This window comes from Poromitra crassiceps (assembly GCF_964638095.1).
Source record: "Poromitra crassiceps genome assembly, chromosome: 2".
In the NCBI taxonomy this organism is placed as follows: Eukaryota; Metazoa; Chordata; class Actinopteri; order Beryciformes; family Melamphaidae; genus Poromitra; species Poromitra crassiceps.
Window position 1 is genome coordinate 13,645,522 of NC_139624.1, and position 27,991 is coordinate 13,673,512.

Consider the following 27,991-nt stretch of genomic DNA (forward strand, 5'->3'; position numbering starts at 1 on the left):
ACTATATTCTGTGGCGGAAGGATAAATGTATTCTGAAACCAGTAATGATTATAAATAAATGAATTGGATGTTACAATTGTGTAGGCTATTTTTTATATTATTTGGTAGCTGTTGTAGAAAACAAATTTACCATGAGAGGAAGGGGGTTGTTGGCTGATTTACCACTGGTACAGGGTTGTGGCACGAGGCGAAGCCGAGTGCTATAAACCCTGTACCAGTGGTAAATCAGCCAACAACCCCCGACCTCGAGTTCTGCCTGTTTGATTGAATTTCACAAAACTGCATTTTTCTCAGCTTTCCTTCTCAGACGCTGAAACCATGCTGTATTCAACGGCTAATATCTACATAACAGAACATGATAAAAACTAACTCTTTTAGACAGAGAAAGCACACATTCTATTAGTTCTTTTTAGATGATTTGTGTTCACGAAGTCCTAGCAGAAAATAATCCTCGGCTCTTGTAAGATGAGCCAGAATCCTCAAAAAAACCCTTGGCAGAAGCTACCTACAGTATTGAAAAAACGGCTGGCAGTGAATGTGTTAAAATGAGACAGCCATAGATCATTATTGTAGAGATACAATAAGCAATCAATCAATCATTTTGCTCTCAGACTCGGCTGCTGCGTGGCCTCGCCTGCTCCATTGGCATGTGCCGGGCACAATTGCACAACTTTGCGGCACTGATTACATCACTCACTGATGACATACAATTGCTCTTATGACATCACTGATGATGCCACAATGCCTATGACATCATCAGTGATGTCACAATGCCTATGACATCATCCAGTGGGACAAAAGTTTAAACAAACAGAGCCCACTTTCTCCCTTTTATATGATAGGCATCTCGCGAGCTACACACGCTCAATTCCTAGATTCAGATTCAGACAACTTTATTTATCCTAGAAGGGCAATTCAGTTTCACAGCCTACCCAACACCTTCAAAAGCTCACAGTGAGCTACAAACTTCAGACATGACAGGACGTAACGTAACAGCATGACATAACATAAACAAATAATGTCAGAGATAACAGATCAGCCTCATATAAACATTAACAAGAAATAAAAAGTATACATATATTTCTAAAGACATGAGAACATGTATAAGAAATAAAAGATATATATCTATATATATATGAACGAGCCTAACCTGTTCGTCACAGACAGGATACGTACAGCCTGTTGTGCGCTCATACAGTGGTAGACGGATCAATAAGCGTCTTTTACCGCAACGCGGCGTTAATTCTGTTTGCCGTTAGTATGTGGTATCAAAGTGGGACACTAGGGGGCGGCAGTGCACAACTACCTACAGTACAGTATATGCAGCAAGCAGGGAGGCTCTCGCTCTCAGCCTACGAAATCAATCGTGTTTTGTCTCCCCTTGATGATTAAAGTCCCTGGAAACCAAATCCACAAACTAACTATTAAATTAACTATTAAATGTAGGGTCTTATGTGAGTAATTGTGTGCCTCTGAAAAGAGAGAGAATTACTTTCAACCCTAACCCCGAAAATCGACACTTTTCTACAAGGTCTGGATTTCCATTTCCTCATTGAAGAGAGCGGAGCGCGCGGTGCTAAAATGAATGATCTTATCACGTCATAATTATTATTATTATTATTCCTTTGTGTGACATTTGTGCATTCCTGCTGAATATTCTACATGCAGAATAAAATCACTTGCGATGGGGGGTGGAATGTTTCATGTACTCTGCCAACAGTATCCTTTGTGTGTGTATTTGGAAATAACAGCAGTGGCTTGACCGGCGCGCGGCCGCATCCCTTAAAGCAATAGCCTATAATAGAGAGAAGTCTGATCAACCGCATTAAAACTACTGCGCACTCCACGGCAATTCAGCTCCTTTTATTTGTTCCCTCTAGACTATACGAACTAATTTTTATGGCCTTGCTTTATTCGTATTTAGTACAGCTGCAGAGGGCCATCCATAATAATAATAATATAGGCTAGGCTACCATAAAAACTATAATATATGTTTTATTATAAATATCTGTATTATTATAAATAAAATAAATAACTCCCATAGCCTACACCTTAATCAAGAGGTGAGAGTAGCTACTTTATTTATTTGTCATCTGGTTCTCGGCCACGCTGGCCGCCCGTCATGTCGCTCAGCAGGCACAGCGTGCGCAGAGCCTGCGGTTCTCGTAGGGGAGCAGTGTGTGTGTGTGTGTGTGTGTATGTGTGCGCGCGCGCGCGCCGTGCCCATTGTCTGAAAACATATTTTTATCAAACAATATAGGCCTACTCTGGTTATGTAGGCTCTTTCACACCAGCCTTGAAAGCCACAGATTTTATATGCCTATTGTAATATAGGCTACTGTAGGCCTATTCTCATCGGGACTGCCCCCGTTCCTTTATTTACATTTCAATAGGTTGGCCACATGAGACAATAGACAGGTAGGGTCTAATAGGGGTGAAACATTCCACCCTCCATCCCCCTCCCCCAATTCCAGTCTCCAGTGTCCCTGCAGAAGTCACAAGGCTGATGCAGATCGCAAGTTGTGGAAAGGGTTTGGAGGCCTTCAACTTTGCACATGCAGCGGAGCAGTTCAATGCAGTGAAGTCCCGACGCAAATAAATGCTAAACGAAAACGGGCAGAACCGAGCAGCCAGCCACTTTATTAAAAAATTTTTTTACAAGTGATTCTTCATTTATTAGTTTTCAAGTTATTTAATTTCACGTTCTAGAGACATTCTAGGCATGCCAGACAGTGCATGTATTTACTTAGGTGCCCAATAATGCTGCTATAGGCTATTTGTTTAATTTATTGTTGCTTGCTGAGTTTGCACTTTGCAGTTAGGCCAAAGGCCTTTAATAGGCTACATTCAGCAGTCAGACACCTCAGGCTATCATTGAAAATGTTTTTAATTAGGCTACATGAATAAACAAACGTCTTCAGTCAGGGTTCCATAAGTCTCTACTCTTCCTTCATGTTCACTTGTCCGACTATCCCAGAAACTGAGAAAATGTAAACATAAAAATATGCTTCTAAAATATAGAAGGCTAAATAAAATAAGTAACCGACCAGCATATTTATTGTTGTTTTTAACTGAGCAGCCTACTAGCCTGCAGTTTATGTCGCGCCTGACTCCGTGACATGACATGTTTGTGAATGCGCATTCGCAGCAGTGCCAGGCCGGGCAGCCAAACAGCACCGCAACGACTTCATAAAATTTAATCAACCCCCCCCTCCTAATAATAGCCATATAAGACAAATAAAAATTTTACTATAATAAACAGAAATAAAAGAAACAAGCTTGTTTCCGTACAACACTTTATTTGCAAAAACACAACCCAGTGGGACATTGGGAAAACCTTCATCATTTCACACACAAAAATTAAAATAAATTAGCCTGGTAAAATTAACCAGTAGATATTGCTGTGTAAAATAAATACAAAATGAATTATGCAATTATCTTAAATGAATTAAGCTTGTATTAACGAACTTCAGGGATTTAAACAACACAAGCCCACCACACGATCTTATAAACTTAAAGGAATTCGAAATTAAACATTTTGGGCTTGGTTAAAGGCTATAGGCCTTTAGCCATTAGCCTTTTTGCTTCGTTTTACCATTACAGGTTTCTGGCCAAGAATACCAACAGCTTTACCTTTTCGGGCAATAATTTGCTTCGGAGTGGCATTGCAACAATCCCTGCTGTGCTGAACACACGCTCGGATGGTACACTGGTGGCACAAATACACAAATATTTCCCTGCCAAGCCGGCCATGAGTGGAAGCCGTGCCTGGTTATCTTTCCACCAGCACCTGACTCGTCTTCTTCACCCTCCACTCTCACGCGTGCAGCGGGGCCGACTGCTGCCACAATCTCTGCTACCAGCTCAGCTTGGGTATCACTTCGGTGGGATCCATGTTTTCCGCCCGGTATCTTGGGTCCAGAAGAGTTGCTTTCCGCATAATCCTCTGGGTTGAATCATTGTCATATTTCTGCTGCATCTGCTCCAGGATGACTCGCTTCAACACCTGCCCCTGCATGCATCCAGACATGTCCAGACATACACCATCCCCTCCTTCCCTCTCTCTGCTGGATGGCGCTAGTCTTACTTTCAGTTTCAACACCTGCCCCGCATATGACACGAATAAACACGTCGTTGCACGTTCCAATTCTTTCATACTTTTGGTAAATGCGATCAGCGGTATGGGGACCCTGTATGTGATCACAGCCTAACAGAACGGTGTGCCCCTTGAACGTCCCGTCAATGAAACTGGCCACGATGCCCAGGAAGCTGTGCCCTCTCCTGTCCAAATGTCAGCTGACAAGACAAATCCATCACCCTTTTCTAATAGTGCCCGCAGTCCATGTAAATCATTTTGAAAAATGATATATCCAGCTCCCTTTTTCTCGCTGCTGTCACGGTTGGGCAATGAAGAAACTCTCAGATCTCCATTTCTCTTTCTCTGCTTGCTGTTGGTTCGCCTCGCTCTCTATAAATAAAACATATTCAGACGGTCCGAAATTAAATTAACATTACAGGCTACTTTTTGCATGATAGCCTACATTTTTATTTTATTTTAACGCTATATTGGGGCCTATTTAGCTGCCGTAATTACCTTTTGTTTTCTTCCCGGCGCGCCCTATTGTGTCACATTCAACACTTGATCTCAAGGATGCTCACAGATGACACCTGGTGGTCAACGGTGCAACTACACCTCAATTAGTTTTAATGCCGCCGCGCGTCAATACACAGCTTGCGGTAAGGCACGCTTATTGATCCGTCTACCACTGTATAAGTGAAGGCATTCATTTAAAATGACTACTGTCTGTGTTTAACAGCCTGACAGCTGAAGGGAAGAAAGACTTGGAGTACCGGTTAGTTCTCCTAGGGGGCGCATAGTAGCACCGGCCTGAGGGCATCAGAGCAAATTCACTGGACAAAATGTGGCTAGATTGTCTGATGATCTTTTTTGCCTTCTGTACCACACGTTTCTCCCAGATGGAGCACAGGTTATTCTGCTCGACTCCAATAATCCTGGAGCAGACCTTGACTATAGCGTTTAGGCTATTCCTGTCCTTCACAGACAACACGTTGAACCAGCAAATAAATGAAAAAGTTAAAAGACTTTCAATAAAAGATTGGTAAAAATTACAAAGAATGGTGTTACAGACATTAAAGGAACTGAGTTTTCGCATTAAGTGGATTCTTTGCTGACCACGCTTGACAATAGACTCTGTGTTCGCCTCGAACTTGAGTTGAGAGTCGAACACTGTTCCTAGATATTTGTATGTCTCTACGATTTCAACATCCACACCATGTATGATGCTAGCTTTTGGTTTGTCACAGTTTTTCCTAAAGTCAATAATTAACTCCTTGGTCTTTTAGCCACATTAAGATGAAGGAAGTTGTCATCGCACCATTTGACAAAGGCAGGAAGGGCATCTCCATGATCAGACTCTGAGCCCTGAAGAAGAGACAGTAGGGCAGTGTCATCAGAGTACTTCACAAGGAGACTGCCCTCCTGGAAAGACCTGCAGAGGTCTGTGAACAAAATAAAAAGCAGGGCAGAAAGAACACAACCCTGGGGCGAGCCAGTACTTGAAAACAATAAATTGGACATGTGTCCATTCACTAAAACCTGCTGGATTCTGTTAGTTAAAAAGTCCAAAAGTAACAATAAAACTGATCGCCCTGCAGCTCGGTTGTTGCATGGCCTCCCCTGCCCTATTGGCGGATGCGCAATGTCTCCCTCTCTCTCTCCCTCTCTGTCTCCGCCTCTCTCTCCCTGTCTCTCTCCCCCTCTCCCTCTTTCTCTTCATCATTTTCTCTCCCTCAGTCTCTCCCCCTCTCGCTCTCGTGTGTGTGTGTGTCACTGATGACATTATCAGTGATGTCACAATGATGTCACAATGCCTATGTATGACATCACTGATGACATAATTGATGACATCAGTGATGTCAGTGACATCACTGAACTATAGCCGTGTGTGTGTGTGTGTGTGTGTGTGGATTTATGACATCACTGATGATGTCATTAGTGGGACAGAGAAAGCCTAGCTCACTTTTATATACTGATGATGATGACGATGACGATGAAGATGATGATGATGATGATGCTTGAAATAAGCTTGCTGCAAAAGTGTATGAAACAGCAAACTTTGTGTTCAGGGACACTGTGATACTCAATCAACTCATTTTTCACATTTACCTGGAGGGATTTTAAAATACTCAAATAATAAATAATTCTTAGTTTCAAGTAAAATAAGGGCTGCATTTAAAACACATAGCAGAAAGCTTTTGAAAATGTGTATCTTAAAATAAAGTGCTTAAGAAAAAAAAGTAGCAGCTTGAGTTTCCCTTTTTCTGGTTTTTGCAGTCTTATCTCAACCAAAACAATCTCAACATATTTATTTGAACAATTGAACAGCTTACTCCTCTTCTGTTCTGAGAATAAATGACTAGCTGACTAAGAAGTCATACTTTTGCAGCCTGGGGACAGTAGTTGTACTGGGAGGGAGGGAGACCAGCCAGCCACAGACATAAGCCGTTTTCACACACAGATCGTGCAAAATTACAGTTCAAAAGGCCCGCAAAACTGGCAGCCTCGCCACAGAAATTGCTTTCACACGCAGCCAAGCAGCACCGCCACATTCCCGTCCTGGGGTGTGCTTTCAAAGTGACATCCACCCCTCCCGGATTGAAGGGCGAGCGGAGGCATTTCCACCCAGCTCCTCGCCCAAATGAATATTTTCATAGGTTAGTGCCTAGGCTACTGTATGATGAACGAATTCATTCAACAACCAAACATCGCTGATGTACGCCAGCCAACGAGGTGCAGCAGCGTGCTGCTGCGGCAAACTGATAAAACACGAAAGTGTTGTCCACATGCAGCATGGTAACAAGGCTTTCAATATTCATCTGATCGACTTTATGCATCACAGACACACCATCATGTAGCCTATTAGGTAGGCTACAAGGCTAATTCCCATCAAATAATTAGGGGCCGTTCTGAAAGACGACGCCCGCATATCAAACAGCTGCAGTCTGCATAACGTTCGTCGGGGGAATAGTAGCCTATAGACTACTATAAAGTTAGTAGTTTTTGTAAGGGAATGCACAAGTGACTAGCTAGACAGATTGCAGTTCTGGAGCTGGTTTCCAGAGGGAATATCTTCAGACCAACTCGCCACAGACAGCTATAGTCCTCTGAAGCGTATTATTATATCCATTAATTTTACCTAGGCTACTAATGTCAACATCGTTTGAGCATAAAGCCTAACCTACTTACAGGCAAGGAGCATTCCTCCTGGTGCATGATTATAGGCTATAGGCTACTTTTTTTTTTACTTTCACTGTCTTTCTTGCTGCATGAGGTGATTTCCCCTGTAATTTTTTTATGAATGAGCTGAGCATTTGCACTGTTCCGGCTTGCTGCTCCTACGCTTTCAAGTGGAGGCGGGTTACCTGCTAACCCGGCACTGTGACTAGGTCGGCTTGCGGGACAAAAGGCGTACAACAATTACCCAAAAACGCGCGTTCAAAACTTTCACATCGGAGGCGCGGATCCTATTTTCCGTGCATTTTGCGGCTTTCAATGCCGGTGTGAAAGCACCTATAGACACAGAGACAGAGACAGAGACAGACACACACACACACACACACACACACACACACACACACACACACACAGAGACAGACAGACAGACAGACAGACAGACAGACAGACACAGACACAGACACACACCTCTCATTCTTTCTCTTGAGTGAGAGAAGTGAGCTCTTGCTTGTCCTGCCAGGATTTTAAATCTGGGCTGGAATGGTGTCAGGGCCATTCTCATACACATGTGGAGGTGCTCATTGGTGAGCCTGGAACCATATTTGGTTTTGATGATGTTCATAGTGGAGAAAGCTGTCTCACAACTGTATGTGGAGCCAAACATGGTTAAGATGTACAGTGCTACTTTCCTCAGGCCTGGGAAAGCTGTCTCTGAGACCAGTTTCAGCCAGAAAGTGGCATGGGCAGTTCCTCCAAAAAACTCTTTCAAGGCCACGTCTGCCTGGAGATCGATCAGTTGCATCTGGAGAGGCCCGGCATTTGCCCACTTGAAGTGCTGTATGACTTCCTTTGAGAATCCCCTGACATATTTGATGAGGAATGGGTTCTGAATGAACAGGGTGAGCTGCTGTCCAAGGCTGAAGCTGTCGAAACGCTTGCTGAAGTTTACAATCAGCTTGTCAACAAAGTCAACAAAATGAGAAACATCTCTCTCTCCGTGGACCTGTTTCTGCACTGGTGTGAAGTGTGCACAGTCTCCCTGCAGGTCTTAATTGAACACCTCAAGTTTCCTCTGAAAGGAGTTGACCTCTGTCATCAGGTCACAAACTGAATTGTCCTTGCCCTGTAGCTTTACATTCAGTTCATTCAACCAAAAAAGCTACAATATCGGGGGGTACCGTGGTGCAGTGGTAAGCGCCGTCGCCTCACAGCTAGAAGGTCGTGGGTTCGATTCCCACGTGGGACGCTGTGAACGCTGAAGGAATGCGTGCCCGTCCCCATGTCCTCGAGTGCCCACCGCCCGGGTGGGGTCGTCAAAAGGGCCCTTCTGTGTGGAGTTTGCATGTTCTCCCCGTGCCTCCTGGGGGTTTCCTTCATATAGGAACCCCTTCACCAAAACATGCAAAATCCTGGTTGCTGATGTGGTGCCTCCTCTGGTCATGAAGGGCGCCTGTTCGGAGGGAGGGGAACTCGTTGGAATAGCGTGATCCTCCCACGTGCTATGTCCTACCGGTGAAGCTTCCCCTGTCAGGTGAAAAGAAGCAGCTGGCTAACTGCCCATGTCTCGGAGGAAGCATGGAGCCAGTTTTCGGCTCTCCCCAGATCGGCAGAGAGTGGAGCAGCAACCAGGATAAATATAAATTAGCACTAATGGGGGATAAAAATGGGGATAAAAAATCTGGAAAAAAAGAAAAGCTACAATATCCATCTTCTTCTCATCTTCCGAAAAGAGAGAAAATGATGTGGCCTTCTGGCTCTTCAGCTGTGCCAAAAAAGCTGTGATTTACTGTCAGATGGACCAAAAGTGCTCCAACACCTTGCCTTTGCTGAGCTATCTTACATTATTGTGGAGCAGAAGATCATCAGCATTTGCTTCAACTTCTCTGAGGAATTCCCTGAGCAGGCGATGCTGGTGAGAAGAGGATGCCCTAAGAAAGTTAATCATTCTCATCATTGTGTTCATCACCTCAGCATACTCATCTGACAGGCTGGAGCACAGGACTGATTGTTGAATGATGCAATGGTAAGAGATGAGCTCAGGATTGTCCTCTTTCATTCTTGCCACAGCTCCTTTCTCTCTCCCTACCATGGCAGGGGCTCCATCTGTGGTAATGGAAATCACTTGTTTTGGCTCTATTCCCCTCTTGGTTAACATCTCCTTTATGGCCAGGTAGATGTCCTCTCCTCTTGTACTGGTGTGAAGGGATGTCACACCTAACAGGTCTTCACATAACTCTTTTTTCTCCTTGTTGAAGAACCTTACATACATTAACAGCTGGGCATTGTCAGACACATCAGTAGACTCATCTACAGCTAAGCTTATGCATGGTGTCTTATGAACTGCTTCATCCAGCTGTGCTAGCACATCCTGGCTTAATATTTCTGTTGTCTTTGTAGCTGAAGATGCAGACATGGGTATTTGATTTATTTTTCCACAAAGCTCTTCTTTTCACATTGCCGCTTTTAATAAGTGCCACGCTCTCACAGCAGATCAGACAGACAGGCTTTGAACTGCCCATGGGGAGGATAAACATGTACAAATCTGTCCATTCTTCATTAAAAACTCAGTTCTCTGTGTCCACTTTTCTCTTTTTAGAGCACGCCATACTTCTTCTCACCTATTTCTCCACCGTGTGTGTGTATCGCTGCTCACTGACACAGCTGTGACAAGCAGAGTGGACCCGCACAGAGGAATCTTGGAATGGCTGGAATGTACATTTCATTGGCCGAGTAGCGTCACGTGGGACTCCAAACCAGTACCGTAAATGCTAGAATAGCCAGAAAAGCTGCGCCATTTAAAAATACAAAACACTGCAACATTGAAGAAAAATCTCAATATAATAACATCTTATAGGTCTGGAATGGCGTCTCCATCCGGATTCGGACCGCGGTCCGCCTATTAGTGACCCCTGTTCTAGCCCATAAATGTTAATATGCCAATAATGCCAATAAGTACGTAAAATACAAAATAAAACGAACGGTAATGTCTTAATTCAATGTAGAGTACAAATGACATGTAACTGGCTTGTTAAACTCCCATTCCAGGAATATAGCTATTTACAGTACCACGGCTCGACGCACACTTCAAGGCGGGCAGCCAGCACTCCTAGGCTTGGAAACGGCTGTCCGCCCGGAGGCAGCTACCACCTGGTCCTCTGCCACCTGGTCCTCTGCCCTGGGAGCTCGCACTGTGCAGCACTCCACGGGGCTGTATTTATTATATTATATTGTGTTTGTACATGGGCTCTTATTGAAACGTGACCGGTAGGTTTCAGATTTGTCCTGTAAAATACATTCTTTGCGGTGTCCAGTGCGGAGTGCTCTCCTGAGGCACAGATCATCACATTATTATGGATCCCACTCTGATTTGGGTCAGAACATGCTCTACGCAGCATTCAAGCGTCAGGAATGGCCAACGCCAACTCCAGTTCCTACATTAATCGCAGACACGCTTACTTTCCAACGGTCAAATCAAACTCCTCCACATGCTATGTCACCACCTCTCTACCCTGTTTCAGTTGGAATACGTCATGATAAAGAATCACAGACCCCCAGAATCTCATTTTAGCTCGACTTTAATCAAAATCCCCATACAAAAATCCCATTGTCTATGGCGAGCTGGTCTACAAAATGTACGTCATCCCTGTGGTACTGTGGTATTCATCTGTTATGCAGTGATTTTTAGCTGTACACAGTCTCCCGGCCATCACCCCCTTTGCTTCCTAAACAGGGAAAGTAATTCCTGGTATTTTTATGCCTCCGCCGGCGATAGCAAGGCCGGAGGCATTAAGGATTCGGGTTGTCCGTCCGTACGTCCGACGGTACGTCCGATATTCGTTAACGCGATATCTGAGGAACGCCTTGATGGAAGTCGACTTGGACTCAAGGATGACCTGATTAGATTTCGGTGGTCAAACGCCAACGTTCAAGGTCACTGTGACCTCACGAACACCATTCCCAAGTTCGTTAACACGATATCTCAGGAACGGCTTGATGGAATTTCTTCCACTTTGGCTCAAACGTCGACTTGGACTCAAGGATGAACTAATTTGATTGTGCTGGTCAAAGGACAAAGGTTAAGGTCACTGTGACCTCATGAAGGCCATTTTCAAGCTTGTTAACGTGATATCTCAAGAACGCCTTGACAGAATTTCTTCCAAAAATAGAATGATCTTATTATAATTACCTGTATAAAGTGTTCGGCGATTCGGTTAACAGTTCTGGTATGAAGTTAGTTTGGGCCTAGAAAACAGACAGGTAAAAATATTAGTTGGTTGTTTTAGATACAAACTTGTAGTAGTGTGCTATAAAGCTAGCAAAAATACTCACGATATCCCTGTTTAATTCAAGTACATTGGTCAGGGTTAGAGAGGATCCGCCAAGGAGGTTTCTGTGTGCTGTGTTTGGGTCCAGTGTGAGTTCACAGGCATCTGATGGAGAGAACAAGACACAATATAGCAGCAGCTTCTCATCTAATACACCTGTTCTGTTTGTTGATTTATTGACAGTCCATTTCTTAGCAGCTTGCCACGCATGATATCAGCCATCATCCTGATTCACAGTAGGATCTGAAATCATGGATTTCACATACTGTGCTGTAGATGGACTTTGCATCTCAATAGTAGAATGTGTGTTGCTTTGTTTTCATGAATCAAACTAAATACACTTCCTCACACCTGGGTTAGACGACGGATCTGCATGTTCTCGCACACTGGAGGAATAAACAGAGAATAAGTCAGATCAGCAGATTATCTTTGATGATGGAACCATGGACATTTAATAACATTCCGTATGAAGGATTCCCACAATCCCACTCATATCCAACATTCAACATCAAACAGATTCCTCAGCTTCTCAGTCTGGCTGCTAGTTTTCTGCTGCATTCAGGTCATATTGAAAGAAGCAGAATAGCAGGATTTTGTTTCTTTTTTTACCTTTTACCCTTATTTATACAGGGGGAGTGTCACTGTGGTCTCTACCCTATAGAGCTCGACAGTCACGTGACTTTTCTTGACGTTTTGTGCCCCGGAAGTAAGTTCCCCATTCATTTTCTCCATAGACATCTCGAAAAAATCATTGGTAACACTTTATAATAATGTTCAGTCATAAGTCATTTATAAGCCATTAGGTAATGATGAACTAATCATTTACAAAACATGAATACACATTTGTAGATGATTAATAAATGTTATGTTAACATACAAATGTGTTGTAAGTCATCTATACACTTTTAGATAGATATAAAAAAAACATTCCTGTGTAGAAAACCTGTAGAAAGCAGCTGAAGCCAACAGGCTGCCAGGTTCAAAAAGACAACAAGGACAAACCAGCACTCATTCATATTAATGACAACATGCTGCTGCTTCAATAAACAAGCAGAGACTGAAGAGTGAGTTAGTGAGTGGAGGCTTTTCTTCACTATAAAATAAAATCAGTAGAAACAAATAAACACACACACACACACACACACACACACACACACACACACACACACACACGGTGGCTGGTGAAATGAACCTAGCATCTTCTTGCTATGAGGCAACAGCGCCCTCCACCACCATCAGTGAGAAAAGTAGCCATTGATGTGGTTGAGGATGAAAGGCTCCTCCAGTCAGTTTTCCTGCCTGTAGAAGCGTTGGTGTTCTATGAAAACCTTCTAATATCTATCTCGTATCGTCACACACCTCATCTGATTTGACCAAAGAACTGACATTGAGAAGAACCAAAGGCTAATAGCTTGTTTCACTGCAACATATGATGTGTAATAGTATGTGCTCTGAACGTTCTGTGTAATTAACACATTAATTATCATATTTTAAATTCCTTCATTGCCTCAAAAACTCTGACATCAAAGTTTGTCCTCCATAGATGATGGAGTCCATTTTGGAGCCATGTGGAGCCCTGTGTCTTTAAAACAATGGAGAATATCATCACCAAAGTTCATCTTCATTCATTTGAAGAGACCAGGGATGTGTGAAAACAATAGGAAGACAATGCGAGTCCTAAGTCTGATTTCAGATTAAATGACTCTATATAGAATTAAGTTTCGCCACAATATTCTTATAATATTCATGTCAGCACATCATTAAAAAATTCTGTCTGACCTCAGAGTCTCCAGGCTGCAGTGTCGACTCTCCAGAAGATCACACAGGTGCTTCACTGCTGACTCCACCAGGTTGTAGTTGCCAGTCAGGTTCAGCTGTCTCAGATGGGAGGAGGGGTTGGACTTCAGAGCTGAGGCCAGAGAAGCAAAGCTGCTCTCTGACAACCTGCAGTGACTCAATCTGAATAAGGAATAAAACATGTAGATGTAAAATAAAACATTCCTGTATAGAAAACCTGATTGAAACCATGTTTCATAATCCACTCAGAGCTGTGGAGGTTTTAAATGTACATGTTTCTAAAATGGTGAAGTCAACTGCAGCTGAAGCCAACAAGCTGCCAGGTTCAAAAAGACATGACAAGGACAAACCAGCACTCATTAATATTAATGACAACATGCTGCTGCTTCAATAAACAAGCAGAGACTGAAGAGTGAGTTAGTGAGTGGAGGCTTTTCTTCACTATAAATATAAATCAGCAGAAACAAATAAAAAAAGATGAGAATGTAAATTTGAGGCTGGTGGAACAAACTTCCACTTGAAAGAGTGGCATCACTCAGCTCAACATACAGAGCTAAACTTGGACATTGTAGCCTACTTGCAAAAAGATGTTTGTGTCCCTGTAATCAGAGTTTCAGGGCCGTCAATTCTCCGTGCCACACACGTTTCTATTTACCAGTAGGGCTGGGCGATATTCCCGTACAAATGGTACATATGAACTGATAGAATTGACAGACCAGTGTCAATAGGCTCGTTTGAGTTGACTGCCGCTTCGCCTGGAAAGCAGACGAGAGCAGCCGAGCGTAGTCAGGCGAGGCGTCAACAAGTCGAACACCCAGGGGCGTTGGAAGTACTTTTAGGTAGGGGGTGCTGCCACCGATTCAACATTGGGGGGGATGGCTGACGGCGCCCGTAGGGCGGCAAAAAATTTGGCCACTTTGTCGCCAGATTAGAGGAATATTAATATTAAGATTAGACTGTTGTGTCATTATTCAGTCACCTTTTCTCACTCACCTCCATGTCACCACTTGCTCCCACTGCTGTGTTGGAATCCTCATTCTCTCTCCCACCCTTTTTGGACTTTTAGCCATATTTAGAGGAATATTAAATTTTAAATTAACATTAGGATTATACTGTTGTGATGTCATTATTCAGTGTCTTCTCCTCTTCTCTGCAGCATTACTCAATTTACCCTCAGGACTCAGGGACAGTGATAGCCTACCTGCTATTCCTCTGATATATCCAGGGCCGGATTAATAGTACCATGGGCCCCCGGTGCTATTCATTTTCTAAGCTATTCATTTAGCCTTTTAAGGTAGTCATAAAGATTATATCTTCCAGACTGAAATGTTATAACAGAAGTGGAGTATTGGCCAGAATTACATGAACATTCAGCGGGTATTTTGCATGTTGCGTTCAGGTGCACTGTAAAAAAAAAAAAAAAAATTTTTTTTTTTTTTTTTTTTTTTACATCTCTTGCCACCAGGGGGTGCTGCAGCGCCCACCGCACCGTGCTTCCAACGCCTGTGCGAACACCCCCGCAGCACACTCACTGCTGCTTTTCTTCTTCTACAGTTTTGTTTAACAGCGGTTTGTAAACAAATTAAAACATGCATTAGCTCCACCCACACTCACTGCTCAAATGACACAGCCCTTCAGATTCCTTATTTTTATTTTTATGTAGGCATTACAGGTGGTATTTATGTAAAATATGGAGTGACAGCTTGGAATATATATAAAATTGAAGTTTCTACACTTCACTGTGGGTTTGTGATGCACTTGTGTTGAACCAATGGGCGCTCAGCTTGATGCGTTTCTCGTCATCCTCTGTCATCCACAGTCGGGCACAGTTGGTGGGGAGCAACTGCGACGCCTCGCTCCAAATCTGCGCCCGCCTCGCTCTCACGAGAGTCCCGTGGCTCACGCAGTCGGGCAGGCAGAGCAAGTCAGACAACTTTTCTAACCATCATGCAACGGGGCAAGCAAGGCGCTGGTCGAATCTGCGCAGAATTTGCTCATCTCAAACGAGCCTAATTCAATCTACGAATACACCATTTCCCCTTTCCGCCTTCAAATTAAAAGCGTAAAACCCAGCGAACGAAAATGTTACAAACGCTACAAATGCGAAGTAATGACAGCTTATCATTTAATAAAGCACAGTTAAAACGAACTCCACTTACACTTGAAGGTCTGCAATGCTGCTATCATCCTGGCTGTGTAGTCCTGCTTTGGGGCGGGCGGAGCGAGTTCTCTAACGTTAGTTATATTAGCAACCTAGTGGCTGCTGTCCAGAACACCGTCAGGTAAGATGCTTCCTACTATAATTCAAAAGTGACTTTCCTGACACTCTACAAACATCTGACTGCACTAAATTTAAGTAAAGGCTGACGTTATTGACTATTCTAGAATAAAAACGAAAAGAAAGTGAAATATGTTTGTTATTTAGCCAACAATTGTTTCACTTTTTTCTGATGCGGTCGGCTTTGTGGTCGTCGCCATTAGGGGCTCGCTGGGCTTGCTTCGTTCTTCTTCGTCGGTTGTAAGAGTCGCAAGGTATCATGGGATACCCTAACCCACCAAAGTGTGCATGCTATGGTTCCTCGAAAATTATCCATAACCAGGTACATAGAAAGGTTGCAAATTCAGTGAACTTATGTATCAAACTGGTTTCAGACAGACTAATTACAACTTCTTACCTAGAAATGCCACCTATAAAGCTCATTCACTTGAGAATCAGACAGGCCCCGAGTCCGCACGAACGCACGCACACAGACACACACACACACACACACACACACACACACACACGCACGCACACACACACACACACACACACACAGAAGCACGCACACGCACACACCCACACACACACGATTTGGCTAGAGAAGTTAAACAGCTGGGGAAAGGGGTTTCATGTGGCCAGGTACTCTTAAGCATCCTTCTTTATGCAGACGATATTATTTTGCTTTCAGAATGTGAAGAAGATCTGCAAGTGATGTTGAATTGTGTTAACGAGTGGTGTAACAGGTGGAAGATGTGTGTTAACCAAAGGAAGACACAAATAATGCACTTCAGGAAGCCGGGTGTCGCAAGAAGTCAGTTTGTGTTTTCTATTGGTGACACACAGCTTGAATTCACTGACAAATATAAGTACCTTGGTTTATTTTTGGATGACCACTTGTCTTTTTTGCCTGGTGTTTCTATGTTGGCAGACTCTGCAAGCAGGGCTCTAGGAGGTGTTATAGGTAAGACCAAAGTTCTGAGGGACTTGGGCTATCTTACTTATTCAAAACTGTATCACTCCTGTGTATGCCCTGTGTTAGATTATGTTTCTGGTATTTGGGGCGGTAAACGTTTTCTGTTAAGCGAGCGTATCCAGAACCGGGCAATTCGCTTTTTTTTGGGTCTTCATAAATATGCTCCTCTTCCAGCAGTTAGTGGAGAAATGGGGTGGGACCCTTGTGTGGTCAGATGGAAAATCAGTATGGTGAACCTCTGGAATAGATTGCTGGACCTACCATCCAATAGGGTTGCTAGTCAGATTTTCTTCTGGGACTTGTCTGTTGAAGGGGAGTGGGTCTCAGATATGTATGACTTGTTTCAGGAGTGTGGTTTTGGAGAATATTACTCTCAAAGAATGTGTATAAATGTAGAGTCGTTTAAATCTCAGATCCGCGCTAACTGGTTACAATCTTGGACTGAAGAACTATGGCAGAAGCCAAAATTAAGAACTTACTGTTTATTTAAAAATGAATTTAAATGTGAAAAATATGTGATGTTTAATTTACCTAAAAGTAAGAGGTCCTTATGTGCTCAGTTACGATGTGGTATTCTGCCTTTACATATTGAAACAGGCAGATACAGAGGGACGGCGGAGGAGGATAGGATTTGTGAATATTGTGAGTTGATGGAAGTGGAGAATGAATTTCATTTTATTTTGTACTGCCCTTTATATCATGACTTACGAGAGATACTATTTAAAAAAGTTCACTCCCCTGAGTTAAACCTGTTAGATTTTGAAGAAGGTGCCATACTTGAATTTCTTTTTGATAACATCTTTGCTTTTTCCGAATATATCTCTCATGCGTGGGATAGGAGGAAAAGGATGACATATGATAGATAATTCATATATTTTACTTAATACACATTGTAGTTAAATCTGTGTTTTGCTGCTGATGCCGCGTGCTGCTGTGTGTGTTTGTACGGTTTTGTATTGTTCAAGCACCGTAATAGATATGGAAATAACTGTATGTTGATGTGTCTGATAATCCCATGTGGGATGGGTCATGTAAATTGTCCTGACACGTAAATAAAATTTTCATTCATTCATTCATTCATTCATTCATTCATTCATTCACAGAAGCACGCACGCACGCACACACACACACACACACACAAGCACGCACGCACACACACACACACACACACACACAAACACACACACACACACACGGAAGCACGCGCGCTCACACACACGCACACGCACGCACGCGCACACACACACACACACACACACACACACACACACACACACACACACACACACACGTGAAATGAACCCTATCTGACCTCAGAGTCTCCAGGCTGCAGTGTGGACTCTCCAGAAGATCACACAGCAGCTTCACTGCTGACCCATTCAGCTCCTCGTTGCGACTCAGGTCCAGCTCTCTCAGATGGGAGGAGGGGTTGGACTTCAGAGCTGAGGCCAGAGAAGCACAGCTGCTCTCTGACAACCTGCAGTCACTCAATCTGAATAAAGAATAAAACATGTAGATATAAAATAAAACCTTCCTGTATAGAAAAGCTGATTGAAACCATGTTTCATGATCCACTCAGAGCTGTGGAGGTTTTAAATATACATGTTTCTAAAATGGTGAAGTCAACTGAAAGCAGCTGAAGTCAACAGGCTGCAGGTTCAAAAAGACATAACAAGGACAAAGCAGCATTCATTAATATGAATGACAACATGCTGCCTTTAGGGTCCCAGAAAGTACTGGCGTGGCTGCTGTGGTGATGTCCAGCCTCGCTCCTCCAGCACCCACTCCACCGAGCTGAGAGGTGTCGCTCACAGCACCTTCATCAGTCATCATACTCTTAGCAGACCTCTATAAAAGGCTGCAACATCATTGAGTGACAGTGTGTTAGGATTCACAAAGAAAAGTGACAAGTCCAGACCACCTGTTTTAAGAGTGTCTCTGCAACCTGCCTCCATACCACCCACCCTTTCACATCAAGTCATTTCTGGATCAACTGGAGTCTAAAAGCTGCTGTTCTACTGGACAGGTGTATTAGCTCTTGACCAACCTCCTCCCTTGGTACATACAGAAGACTTTGTGGGATCCAGTGATAACCTCCCCAGAAAACATCAAGCAGGTGTCATGGCAACTGGGCAGGTCTGCCATCCTTGTGCCTTTAATGCTCTATCAGTGCAGGTCTAGTAGGCTGGAGCTGTGAGCTGCTCCAGGAGGTGTGGGTGTGGCCAATCAGGAGGATTGCCGTCAGCTGGGTCCTCATCAGCTGGAGGCCTTTAAATATCTGGCGGGACCTCCATTGAGTGTCTGCTTGTAGTACCGTATGGTCAGTACGAACGCCTGCCAAGAAATTCTGAACCTTTTTGCAAGGACAACTATTACTTTATGCTTCATCTCTCAGAGCCGAGCCACTGAACCACCTGGACTGCCACAGCACCATCTGGACTGCCATCAGAGCCTCTGCTTGTTTTGGACCTAAAGACTGCACATTCTCATAGGGCTTTCACACCGGCAGGGCTCCGTGCCGGTTCCGGTTCCAGAACCCTAATCTGAACTGGCCGGCGCATTCAGACCGAAAAAATAATTGGTTCGGAACCTGAAAAGTTGGTTCTCAGCGGAACCAAAAAATAGTTGGTTTTCCTTGGGAACCGTGACATCATCAGTGGGCGCGTCTCATTCTAGGCTGTGAAAATGAGTAGGAAGGAGAAGAAGGCAGTGACAACAGAGAGAAAAATAATTTGCAGTGGTCTCCTGAGGAAACCAAATGTTTAGTGGCGATTTGGGCATCTACCGAATCTCAAGAAAAGCTAGCAAGCAGTACAAGAAAGAGCAAGTCATATGCTGAACTTGCAGAAGAGAGGGCCAAGGCTGGGTTCACTCGAACGCCAGACCAAATAATTAATAAAAAATAAAAAGAAACTGAAGAAGGACTACCGAATAATGTCCTCCCACTTTGGTTCCGCTTAAACTGGTGTGAACACGGGCTGGTTCGCCAGAAAGCACCAAGGTTCTGAGATTCCAGAACGGAGCCAGAACCAGAACCGTGTCTGTCTGAAAGCGGGATGAGTGTACCTGAATTAAGGCTCTATCTAAATTTTCACAGAGAGAGAGAGAGAGAGAGAGAGATTTATGCAGCTATTTCATACGGTATACTTTTCAAATTCACCATAGAAAAAAGAAAGTAATAGAGACAGGCAGTTTGGAACAGACCCATAACATCTAATTATGTTCAAACAAATAAAAGCATGATAAGGCTTCAGGTACCAGGGGAGAACAACGGATGTGCAGGACCCCATCATGCCTGTGTTCACCTTAGGCCCACAAAACACTAAGTCCACCACAACACACACACACACACACACACACACACACACACACACACACACACACACACACGTGTGAAATTAACCCTATCTGACCCCAGAGTCTCCAGTCTGCAGTGTGGACTCTCCAGAAGATCAGACAGGTGCTTCACTGCTGACTCCTTCAGCTTGTTGTTGTGACTCAGGTCCAGCTCTCTCAGATGGGAGGAGGGGTTGGACTTCAGAGCTGAGGCCAGAGAAGCACAGCTGCTCTCTGACAAGAAGCCCTCCAATCTGAAAAAAGAATAAAACATGTAGATATAAAATAAAACATTCCTGTATAGAAAACCTGGTTGAAACCATGTTTCATAATCCACTCAGAGCTGTGGAGGTTTTAAATATACATGTTTCTAAAATGGTGAAGTCAACTGAAAGCAGCTGAAGTCAACAGGCTGCCAGGTTCAAAAAGACATAACAAGGACAAAGCAGCACTCATTCATATGAATGACAACATGCTGCTGCTTCAATAAACAAGCAGAGACTGAAGAGTGAGTTAGTGAGTGGAGGCTTTTCTTCACTATAAAATACATCAGCAGAAACAAATAAAAAAAGATGAGAATGTAAATGTGTGGCTGGTGGAACAAACTTCCACTTGAAAGAGTGGCATCACTCAGCTCAACACACAGAGCTAAACTTGGACATTGTAGCCTACAGATACAGCCAGCCAATCTGAGACCCATTGCCCCGCGTCTGTCGTGCGCGCAACGCGCGGCAGTGCTGCGGTGGGAATATTATTTTTTTTCCCTGGGAAGTCCACTTCTGTTTTCACCCACCAGGAGGTGCAAAAACACACCGTCTGATTAGCTTTCTGAAAGACTGACTTCGCCCTGTGATTCGCCTGCCTCTCAGAGCAGTCCACCGTCAGTAGCCTAGTACACAGGAAAAACTGGAGGGTATTTTTCCCAGAGTAAATATTATTTTCCTCTCAAATAGTAATATTTAATCCTTTTGGAGCATAATTATTACCTGCAGGCAATAGAGTGAGCGCAAAGTTCCAGACAAAATTATATTGGAGTAAACAGCATGGTCACGCCTACTAACGCCCACTTTATTTCCGATTCGGTCGCAATTTTTCTCCCCCTATAGCCTACAGTAGCGTTAATATGACGGACATAATTAAGCAGTTGGGAAGCCCTTTTCTTCACTTGATGGATCAAATGCCAGGTAAGTTTATTACTATTGATTAACATGTGTCAGGTTAAACTGATTTGCAACATTACAGGTAGTAGTAGTTACCTACATGTAATGCTAGCCATCTGTTGAACAGGCTGGGCTGATAACATGCTAACGCTACGTTAGCATGCTAACGCTACGTTAGCATCGGACTGACTAATTAAACCTCTTTGTAGTGGTTTATCGACAGTAAGTTATTAACGCCAGGTGGGTCGGTGCAACACGAGTATTAAATTGCTAGCGGACTTTGAGACACGTGTGTTTTGCTCTGAACAGAGCGTGGGTATACGCGACTTTTGTTGCAGTTTTGTCACGTGTGGTTGACTGAGTCTATTACAGAGGACTGTAGGGTGACAGTTTTACTAGCGGCAGATGGACATAAACGTTAATTTGACACACTGGTCGGTCCAACGCCTGAACGGAGAACTGCACTGGGTTGACTAACGTTTTACTAACGTTAATGCCCACTGCAGCTGTGTCTTAAGTTAGGGTGTAAAGTCCACACTAACTGCTACGTTCAAACTAGCTTACGTTTCAACTTACGCACAGCTGGTGCAACCCACTGCAGAAGCGTGTATTGCATGGTGTACACAGCACTGTGGTTCCCAACCTTTTTTGTCTTATGTACCCCTTGAGCTGTTTTTCCATGACAATAGTACCCCTCACTCATGCGTGTTGATGATTACATACAAGTAAATCTATACAAAATATATGTTTCACTGAACTGCCGGTGTTTGGGCTTTTTAGTTGTTGTTTTTTGCCATTATCAGTAGCAGAACAGTGTAGCAGTTGACACTTGCCAGCAGAACTAGTTGCGGCACACACATCACATTTTAACAATGGGCTTATGAAATGACTTGGAATATATATTTATTTATTTATCATTTTGGAGGTAAAATGTATTCCCCAATCATTCCAAGTACCCCCTGCAAGCTGCTCAAGTACCCCTAGTAGGTACAGTACTGTATGTGAACTAGTAACTGTTAAAATGACTAAATTGCTGTGTATATTTGTGATAATGCAATTGAAATGATCATTTATTAATTTATTTGCCATCAAGGATGCAGGCTGTACGAGAGAAGTTCCAAGAGCGCCAGAAGTGGCAGGAAGGCACGCTGTACAGGAAGCTGGGAAAAATGGTAGGGCTGTCCCAGAGTCTATTTTTCAAATACAAATAGACTCTCGGTTCCCAGATTGATTCAAACATAATATTTTGAATGCATTCCCCCCAGCTGGAGAAGCCGGATATAAGCTCTTATTCTAACAGCTGAAACAGTGTCTGCGTGAGCAGTGCGTGTGCGCTGCAGAACTGTTTTTAATTTTGGCCCCCATGTTAACAGGTATATCTTGTCTGCAGATTGAGCAGGATTTCACTCTGATGTCTCAGAGACGGAGAGAAGCCAGAGCAAGCCGCCGAAAGCCACGTCCCCGCCGACAGCAGAGGAGGAGCAGTGAACCGACACACACTATATCTACTGGCCTCATTGCCGTTACTGGGAAAGGCTGGAGCCTTGTTACGTTAATCTGCATTCTGCAATCACAGTATTGCAGTTTTCTTACTGTGGGATTCGACACCCGTACTCACCAGCCTTTCTCTTTTTAAAGGCCGCCTCTGAGGGAGCGGACGGCGGCGGAGCGGAGACGGAGCCAGAGCGCTGTGGGTCAGCGGATCGCCTGAATGCTGGTGCCCGCGTCTGTTTTCACACGGCTCGCGCTCCTCTCATCCCCCACTGCACGCCCGTTCATACCGAGACAGCTGTCTCACCCAGCGGGAGGAGGCAACTCCGCCCGGCGGGCAAGCTGTCAGACAGGGCATACAGTAGTAGCCTATAGGCTACACTCATGGTCCCTCTCTCGTCACAGTGTGCGTGCGTGAAAATATGATCGTTTCCAGCTAAGCAACACCAAATAATAGTGTCGAGTGACAACAAAGATCTGTGAGAGACAGACAAAAGTGTAGAGAAAGAAGCATTTCTAAATTGGGATAAAACTGAAGGGAAGGGGAGGCAGAAAAAGACGTGAGGCTTTCTCTAGAACAGTAGGCTATTTACAAAGCTATTGAAAAGCTCAGCTTTGCAAATGTTATAGGCAGCTAAAATTAGTGCATGTCAGCAATTTGAAATTGAATGTGACGTTCCCAATTCTATATATTAAATTCTAAAAAACTACCCTCAACATTTGGGAAGGCTAAGCCACACAACTAGTTCGTTATAATCGAACATCATGCTTTGAAGGCGACTTTACGATGATGAGGACGGTGAGGACTCAATCACAGCAGATATCCACTGATAGCCTACCACGCAGATCTTACAGGCACAGGCAGCAAAACCCGACGCGCTGATAGAAAAATCTCCATGGACGTGCCGCGCTGCGCTCAGGCCTCGCCCCCCGCCCCCCCTCGCTTCCCACAAAGAAAAGTCTACCGTAAAAAGAAAAATAACTCCCAATTAATTTAGCTCTTTTTTGTTTTTATTTCCCAAAATGTTTCAGTGCGAACTTCAGTGCAGTCATAACTGTGAAACAAAATGTGCATTTGTGAGGCTTTGTTATAGTATGTGAAACGCACTCAACACACATTGGAGGTGGAACTAGAGATAGAGTGCTTTTGTTGTACAGGAAGCTGGGGAAAATGGTAGGGCTGTCCCAGAGTCTATTTTTCTGCTCTACCGCCTGAGCCACAGCCGCCCCTGCATGTACACGTCGTTTTTAACAATGGAACAGACGAACTCTTGTTACTTTTCACATACAGTATAGTCACGCCGAGGGACTTCACAAATAGTCAACATAAGACGCTTTGGATATGTCACATTCATAAATTTATGTCACCTGAAAGAAGAATATTTTTGTGTTTCTACATTGTTTTTCAGAGCCTGCCTGTAAGCAGTGTCGTCCAAAGCAAAAAGAGTGGCAAGATGGTCTCAAAGCTCTGAGGGAGCGGACGGCGGCGGAGCGGAGACGGAGCCAGAGCGCTGTGGGTCAGCGGATCGCCTGAACGCTGCTGCGGTACTGTGGGCGGCTGGTCGGACCCCGCCCGGGCGTGGAGGACACGTCGGCCTGGCTGGCGTCAGCCAAGCACCTCTTACAAGATAGAAAATATACCAGGGACCCCCTCATTCTGATTTGTGATTTTGGGCTAAGCTTAATTGTTTCCACGGTAACATGCTTGACTTTTAAATTGATAGGTTTGTTAGATTAGAATGTAATCCATGAACAATTTCAGATTTAAAGCATACAATATTTTCATTGAACTACAGTATGAAGCTTTTGCAACAACAGAACTTTTTTTTTTTTTTTCCCTGAAAACTTTTTAACCAATAAATGGTATTTATATTTGGGAAAAGCTGCTTCTGTCTCTGTCCTTGGGTATTTTAAACTGCTCTCCCTTGTGCCGAACCTCCATTGTATATTTGAGTCTATTAAGTTCCTAGGCTCTAGCCAAAAAAAACCTAGGTGGCGTTGTCAGCAAACACCACTAAACCAGGCCACACGTTCAGTTCTGCTGAAGTGGGCAGGAAATCAACCCACAGATCCTTTTGATTGTACAAATGTGACCGTTTTGACAGAACTATGGTGTGATGATGCATGTTTTAGCACTGTGTGAATTTGGTCACTTTTCGTATGTGATCTTTCAGAAGATGCCAAACGATTTCGATTGGATTCAAATCAGGAAAGTCTATATTGAGTGAAATCTAATTCTGTGCTGTGTGTGCGTGCCCTTTGTGCGGGGGGGGAGGGGGGGGGGGTGAGTGATGCATCTAATTAGCTGATCACTGTATGCTGTTAGAATAGCAGTCAAACCGGTTCTGAAAGGTAACAGTTGTCCTGCTTCCCCCCACAAATTTCATTCTTGAGGCTGGCAAGAGGTCCATGTAAATTAACCACTCAACAGTTGATGTCGCAATGTGCATGCACGTGGTCTAAATACGCTGCGCTGATTTGCTCAATGGATTTTTCGGCTTCCGCAAACAAACAGCTGTGGTGCTTGTTGCTTGTTGTCTTGGAAACATGAACTTTGAGCGCTTCCTGAATGGGTCAACCAAGGAGCAGGCAAAAGTGGCTTTGCATGTTTTGTTTTGTTCTAAGTTGTAAACAAAGGAAACAGACTGCACACTCATAACTCCTATGCAAGCAAATGTCCATCTGTTTAAATGAATTGTGTATGATTTTTTTTTGCAGGAACACTGACAATATCAGATGGTAGTGGGCAGGAAATCAACCCACAGATCCTTTTGATTGTACAAATGTGACCGTTTTGACAGAACTTGGTGTGATGATGCATGTTTTAGCACTGTGTGTGTGAATTTATGGCACTTTTTCTGGGTTTAGAAAGCTTCTTCTGTGACAAAGCATTTGATATACAGATGTCATAAGAGTTGTGACGATTCAAGCTCATTTATTGTTCCATATTAACTAAGGGTTAAGTAACAATGACAGAGCTTTAAAGACATTGGAATATCTATCAATGGCTGATGTTAGATAATCTATAATCCTCTAACAGCCTGGAAATATATTTGGCAGATAACATACAACAGCGTAGTCACTATAATGTACATGTAAGAGTGACCCGATACAGTAAGCTGGTCATTCTGAAGACACCTCAAAACCTACTTCGATACTTGATATCTGAAAGTCTATGAACCTAGATCAGGGGTGGGAAACATTTTTTTCCAGAGGGCCATACTGACTTACATATAAAGTAAGCAAAGCACATTGGACTGATAACTGCCAACACTCCTGATTTTTTGTGCGGGTCTCTCTCTCAACAGAAGAAGTCACTTTTTAATCTCATACACTGCAGTGTTTAGCAGAGCCCTGCCCAGTGCCCACAGAAGTTTACTTAAACTCTATAATTATTTTATCTTCATTTATCTACAGACCAACATTTACAGTATAGATTCTCTTTCACATTTGACCTATTTCCCTGAGTTGGATTAATAAAGTTGTTGATCAATTGATTGACTGACTGAATGATGGTGGTTCATGTACTGTATGCATAGGCTAGTGACAATGAATAGATACCAGGGGAGAAATCAAACTAGGCTACTCATACAGTAAATCCTCCTATTTCAGGGTGAAAAGTTTGGCTGTCAGCTAAAGGTGACTAGTCGGTATTAATACAGTATTGTGACTAGCTTTTCGGATGTTAGGTAGTAAAGATCTGAATGTATATCAACCTAAAAGCTAACATCTCCCCACTGTCATAACGAGATGGGTCCATGCTACTGTAACGTTATATCAATTCGAGAAAAACTAGCTACTGTACAGTAGTTAGAAATGGCTGCAGGCCAATTCTAGATTCTATTCACAGATCGTAGTGTTTGCTAGCTAGCTAGCGCTAAGCTAACACTGATTCAATGTCACCATACAATATGCTTGAACCAAATTAAAACTTAACGCCCACACGTATAGTGACGCAGCTGCAGCTATCATGTTGTTTTGTTTAGTGTACTGTACAATAACGTAACGAACGTAACGAACTCTGATAGGGCACATACTGTAGGTTGGCGTTAACCAGACAGTATATAACGCATCCGAGATATAAACGTTATGAATATAGCCACGTTATAAACAAACTAACGCTGGTGATCCGTATGGAAACATTGTTACTCGAAATGGTTAAAAGTTATATCAATTTGGTCATTCTGTAGCATTTTACTGCCATATAACATAACTAGCAGCTATGTTAGTAAGCCACATAGGGCTCTTCCGCTGAACCGGAAGAACAAATACGTTTGCGTGGACTGTGACCCCGCAGCTTGAAACTGCTGCAACAGTGAGAGACACATTATGGTACTATGAGGGCCCCTAGTGGTTGAATGCCATTATTCACATCTCAAACCATCTCAAAAACGTCACCGCATCGTCAAGCACAAGGTAATGAAAAAAATCTGTCACGACGGGAGTGGCTGCATCTGTACTTGCAAAAATATGTTGTGTCCCTGTAATCAGAGTTTCAGGGCCGTCAATTCCCTGTGCCAAACACGTTTCTATTTACCAGTTTTATTTTATTTATTTTTTTAACCAAAGGACACGACCCAGATCTCTGTCTTTCCTCTGTGTGATTACTCACCAGCAGAGGGCAGGACAGTTTGAGTTCATACACATTGTCAAGCCCTCCTCATCCCAGATGTGTGTTAAAAAGCAGCTCTCCTCCCTCCAGCCTGCACACAGCTTCCCCCAGACACCAGCTGCTCTGAAACACTCCCATGTCCTGCATCCTTTTGTAGTTCTCAAAGTCTATGGTTACTCTCACCCTAACCAGAGCCTTCAACAAGACTACAAGGCCTACTTGGACGTCTGCATCTATTTCCTCTTTCTGCTAAGACACACAGCCATCTTTGCTGCCCCAACAAGACATTTGCAAGACATTTGTCCCCCTCCTGCAACAGCTTCCAGTCCTCTGCAGTCAGGGCGCTCCTGTACTGACCAAGCATCAGCCCAGCCACTCGCATCAATCTCACGCCCAGCCGCTCAGCCACCGCCCCAGCCTCAATGATGTCTTTCCCTGCAAGACCCACCAGGTGGCCCAGGGTAACCACCTTGGCTGCCTTTCGGGTCCCACAAAGTCCTGGTGTGGCTGCTGTGGTGATGTCCAGCCTCGCCCCAAAAACCAGAGGCTCCTCCAGCAGCCACTCCACCGAGCTGAGAGGCACCGCTCTCAGCACCTTCATCAGTCATCATACTCTTAGCAGACCTCTATAAAAGGTGCAACATCATTGAGTGACAGTGTGTTAGGATTCACAAAGACAAGTGGCAAACCCAGACCTCCACCTGTTTTTAAGAGTGTCTCTGCAACCTGCCTCCATACCGCCCAGCCTTTCACATCAAGTCATTTCTGGATCCACTGGA

General features: G+C 43.8%; 1 protein-coding gene across 1 annotated transcript in view; it reads right to left on the bottom strand.

The window, feature by feature from the left end:
- The window catches only part of LOC310798442 (NACHT, LRR and PYD domains-containing protein 1-like), a gene marked incomplete at its 5' end in the record, with an annotated part of 90,008 nt that overhangs the window by 54,814 nt on the left and 7,203 nt on the right, over window positions 1-27,991 (bottom strand). The window contains 6 exons of the mRNA XM_083660989.1: window positions 11,442-11,497; window positions 11,585-11,685; window positions 11,932-11,966; window positions 13,360-13,539; window positions 17,926-18,105; window positions 20,027-20,203. Coding sequence (XP_083517115.1) covers window positions 11,442-11,497; window positions 11,585-11,685; window positions 11,932-11,966; window positions 13,360-13,539; window positions 17,926-18,105; window positions 20,027-20,203 — 729 coding nt within the window. The remainder of the gene's footprint in view (window positions 1-11,441; window positions 11,498-11,584; window positions 11,686-11,931; window positions 11,967-13,359; window positions 13,540-17,925; window positions 18,106-20,026; window positions 20,204-27,991) is intronic.